The 4,956-nt window shown below is 43.0% G+C and overlaps 2 protein-coding genes across 2 annotated transcripts in view; one reads left to right on the forward strand and one right to left on the reverse strand.

Annotated features, from left to right (window-relative positions):
* The window catches only part of LOC129792291 (uncharacterized), a 5,583-nt gene extending 3,678 nt beyond the window's left edge, over positions 1 to 1,905 (reverse strand). The window contains exon 1 of the mRNA XM_055831199.1: positions 1,760 to 1,905. Within this exon, the coding sequence (XP_055687174.1) occupies positions 1,760 to 1,905 (146 nt within the window). The remainder of the gene's footprint in view (positions 1 to 1,759) is intronic.
* A 249-nt stretch (positions 1,906 to 2,154) lies between these two features.
* Positions 2,155 to 3,273, forward strand: LOC129792292 (uncharacterized). Its single transcript, XM_055831200.1, has one exon. The coding sequence runs from the start codon at positions 2,155 to 2,157 to the stop codon at positions 3,271 to 3,273; it is 1,119 nt and encodes a 372-aa protein (XP_055687175.1).
* Positions 3,274 to 4,956: the final 1,683 nt, after the last annotated feature.

Raw genomic sequence — 4,956 nt, forward strand, 5'->3', positions numbered from 1 at the left:
AAGGCTGACAACACCTTGGGACGTTCATTCACGAACATGAAGGATCGTACCCCTTTGCTGGAGAAATCCAATGTTATATATCGCATTCCTTGTGGTGGCTGTCGTAAATACTACCTCGGCAGGACCTCGAGAAAATTGGGTACAAGGATATCGGAACATGAGCGATCTACCAGGGATTTTTCTAAGATGGCATCTTCTCTTGTTTCTCACATGCGTGAGGAGCATCATAATTTCGCCTTCAATGAAGTGAGTGTAGTGGACTCCACCAATAGATCACATCAACTCAACTACATGGAAGCCTTTCACATCAACGCTCACAACCGCGCGGGGATGTGTGTGAACCATCGGCATGAGGGCAATGACCTCAACCACATCTTCAGTGCACTCATCCCATTGGCCGCAACTTGACGTCATGTCATCTGCTCCTCGACTTGGCGTTTTCTTTTTCTTGTGCAGTTCCTTCTGACTGTGTTATGTGCATTTTCTTAATTTTCTTTTGACAAAGGTGTCACAATACAATTGTAAGTGCACCTGTGTAGCTACATTTTTTTCTTTTTTCGTTCAAAACTGTTTGAAATTAAGTTTCAATTTTTGTGATTTTTTTTTTTTTTTTTTTTCTCTTACAATTTAATTATAGAGCCTGATGAAGATCATAAATTGATCGCAACGTAGCTACTTATGTAATAAAAAACACCTGAGAACAGACTGCAACCGATTCTTTTCCTACATATACACCTCACAGTCGTTAATACTTCTATCATTCATCTTGCATCGGAAACCATTAGCAGCCCATTTTTTGTCATCATGGACCGTTTTTATTCCCGTATTGAACAAGTGCATGGGAGAGATATAAGTGCTTTATTCAAGGCACTTGCAAACTGCTACACGAAGAAGGCCAACTTGGTCGCAAGGAAGGTTTTTCTCTGCGAATGTAGACGTAATGGTTTTTTCCCTAAACACATTACAAATGCCCTCACCAGTGTCTGTGGACTTTTCAATGGGAATCTCAATTTTTGCACATACGTGGACAGAATGTTGAATCAATTCAGGAGGAAGATATTAAGCGCTGAAATCAAAGTCACACATTGGAGCATTAGCACCTTGAAGAAGGAGATGTCCGGCATCATCGAGGACATCAAAGGTAGAAATTGCGTTGCCTTGAATGATTTCATCAGGAACCAGGAAAAATTCTACCGTAGAAGATTGATCACTTTAGAGGAGACACATAAAAGGAAATTCTCAGCCATCAGATCGTCATCCACCGGAGCTATTCCATACGATGAGCATTGGATTGTAAATCTGACTGATGCCGTGATCCCTGAGGATGTGTCCCACCTCTTGAGTCTGGGCCAAAAGTTTGCACTTCCTTATAAGACGAAGAAGGATATCCCAATGGCGCGCCTATTGGCGGAAGTGGAGGATTGCATGAGATCAATGGATTGTTCGGAGGATGATAAAAACACGGCAAGGACACAAATCACCAACCAGATCACTAACTACACCCACAGACGAGAACCAAAGACCCCATTGGATAGTTGGCTGAGGCGAGCTTACGGATCTTTGAGAGAATTTATTGGTAACAATAAAGATCTTGTCATCACTTCTGCTGACAAGGGCGGAAAAACCGTTATAATCAGCAGGAGCTCGTACTCATCTAAGATGGATGTCCTTATCTCGGATACTAACACCTACAAACGTCTCAAGAAGGATCCCACTACTCGCTTTCAGAACAAGAACAATGAAATGGTCAGAAGTTTACATGATCGGGGGTTGGTTGATAACTGGACCAAAAGCCACTTGATCACTTACAAAGCGGTACCACCGAGGATCTATGGTCTTCCCAAGATCCATAAAGCGAATGTCCCGTTGCGCCCTATCATCAGTTGTGTGGGCTCCCCCACACATGATTTGAGCCGCTTTTGCAATGATATCTTAAAAAATATCACTGAGAACTCGCCGTTTAAATTGAAGAATTCTTATGATTTTGTGAACCGCATAAAGGATCTGGTGCTTGAGAGGGATGAGATTTTGGTGAGTTTCGATGTTGTTTCATTATTCACTAACATTCCGAGGAGTTTGGCATTGGATTTGATTGACAGCAGGTGGGATGAGATCAGCACACACACTGATATTTCTCTCCAAAAATTCAAAGAAATGATCACGCTCATTATGGACAGTGGTTATTTCAAATACCAAGGCGAATTTTACCAGCAGATTGAGGGCATGCCGATGGGGAATTGTTTGTCGCCGGTTGTTGCGGACATTACCATGGACCACATTATCCGTGTGGCTTTAGACACTGTTCCATCACCCCCACCCAAATTGGTACTCAAATACGTAGATGACCTGTTTCTTGTGGTGCATAAGGATGTCGTCAATCAATTACTACTCCATTTCAACAGCATTAATGAGAAAATCAAATTTACTCACGAGCTGGAAAAAGAAGGCGAACTACCATATTTGGATACAATGGTGAAGAGGAACGAGGATGGCACTCTCTCAACTAGATGGTATCAGAAGCCTATAGCATCAGGTCGGATTCTCAATTTTGCATCTCTCCATCCAATGAAACAAAAAATTAACACAGCTGAGGGGCTCATACACAGAGTGAAGTCTCTCACGACTGATCCTCTCACCAATACTGATGCAACCATCACTCATTTGCTAAAAAAGAACAACTATCCGCAACACTTGATTGTGAAGCTGCTGGAAAAGCAAGGGGGAGTGAGACAGAGAAATGGAGTTGATGACTCTTTCAACACGATCGCTGAGACCAAATTCTGCTCAATGACTTACATAAAGGGACTAAGTGAGGGGATAGCCAAAACTATTAAGAGACACTCGAAGGATGTGACGCTTTGTTTCAAGGCTGACAACACCTTGGGACGTTCATTCACGAACATGAAGGATCGTACCCCTTTGCTGGAGAAATCCAATGTTATATATCGCATTCCTTGTGGTGGCTGTCGTAAATACTACCTCGGCAGGACCTCGAGAAAATTGGGTACAAGGATATCGGAACATGAGCGATCTACCAGGGATTTTTCTAAGATGGCATCTTCTCTTGTTTCTCACATGCGTGAGGAGCATCATAATTTCGCCTTCAATGAAGTGAGTGTAGTGGACTCCACCAATAGATCACATCAACTCAACTACATGGAAGCCTTTCACATCAACGCTCACAACCGCGCGGGGATGTGTGTGAACCATCGGCATGAGGGCAATGACCTCAACCACATCTTCAGTGCACTCATCCCATTGGCCGCAACTTGACGTCATGTCATCTGCTCCTCGACTTGGCGTTTTCTTTTTCTTGTGCAGTTCCTTCTGACTGTGTTATGTGCATTTTCTTAATTTTCTTTTGACAAAGGTGTCACAATACAATTGTAAGTGCACCTGTGTAGCTACATTTTTTTCTTTTTTCGTTCAAAACTGTTTGAAATTAAGTTTCAATTTTTGTGATTTTTTTTTTTTTTTTTTTTTTCTCTTACAATTTAATTATAGAGCCTGATTGTAGTCAATTTTTTTATATACATGAGAGTGACTGTGATAGCCAACCCTCTTTCAGCGTAACTGGTCCTCTCGGCATAAAGGCTCACGAGAGAATGACCAACGCATGATAAGCACCGCTAGGGCAACGCTTATCAACCATCACAGCCCTCTCCCAAAGAGGTTTACACACACAACAGACCATGGCACGGGATAATATTTTTGGCCTTCGGTCTCAATGCCTACAATTCGGCCAGCCCTGACATTGTTGCCGTCCCTTGGCAACGTCATGAGTCTAGGGTGGCATGTATGGCAGTTAAAATGTTGGCATTAGGGTCCTCACTAATGCCTTAACTAACTAACTTCTACTAGGGTCCTCACTAGCAGATCGCACTAGTTCCAAACTAATGCTTTCCTCAATTTTCCTTCAACTAGGGTCCCCCCTAGGAATTAACATTAGGGTCCACACTAATGTATTAGACACTCATGTTATCTACGAGCGTCTACCAATAGATTGCATTAGTCTTTCTCGTTGCTAATGCTCACTTCGTCTACTAGGGTCCACACTAGTAGATCGCATTCGACTCATGCCAATGCCTTGGCCAGTATCCACTAGGGTCCACACTAGCAGATCACATTAGGGTCCACACTAATGTCTTAGCCAATATCCCTCATCCACTAGGGTCCACACTAGCAGATTGCATTGGACTTTCACCAATGCTTTGGCCATCATTCGCTAGGGTCCACACTAGCGGGTTGCATTAGGGTCCTCACTAACGCATTGGCCAACTTCTCATGCTCTCTATTACATATTCCCAACTTCAGTCGTCACCATCGTCATTATCTCCTTTTACCATCAGCACTGTATTACTTTGTGCCAAACATGACGAAATTGATGACCGTAGCAGAATCTTTCAGATTATTCCTCATTATCTCAGAGTCATCCTAACCTTTCGGATTCATTGATGACTCTCCTGTACTTTTCGACAATCAATTCCTGTACAAAGCATGAGGTCTACCAATGCTACGTTTTCTGTCCTTCACCACAGGAGTGCACTTTATCTTTCAGCCGGTTAGCAACACGTGCTATCTAATTTCCATTCTCTTGGCTCCGATTAGCTGGCAGTTTTCCCCACGAGTGCTTGAAGACCCAAATCCACTAGATTAAACTTTTCTAGTATGGACCGTCTTCCTCCTTGCCCATTTGGGTATCTACCAGAGATGTCTTGAATTTCTCCTTAATCGTCAGCTACTCATTTCTCTCCCAGAGCGGCAATAAAACTTATCGAGCCTCATCTGATCCCAGTCGTAGTATTTGTCACTACATGTCTTCCTGGAGGAAACTGACATTCTCTTTATCTCTAATGTCAAGGAACTCATGCGGCCATTCGATTTGCCATTCTTGCCCTCTGCCCTCTTCGTTTGAGGTGGTTAAGTTTCTGACTGATATTCAAGAGTCCCTTTGGC

The sequence above is a fragment of the Lutzomyia longipalpis genome, chromosome 3 (genome assembly GCF_024334085.1).
Source record: "Lutzomyia longipalpis isolate SR_M1_2022 chromosome 3, ASM2433408v1".
NCBI lineage: Eukaryota > Metazoa > Arthropoda > Insecta > Diptera > Psychodidae > Lutzomyia > Lutzomyia longipalpis.

Excerpts from the sequence above, each read along its gene's own strand:
- LOC129792292 (XM_055831200.1), top strand. The coding sequence starts at position 2,155 with ATGATCACGCTCATTATGGACAGTGGTTATTTCAAATACCAAGGCGAA.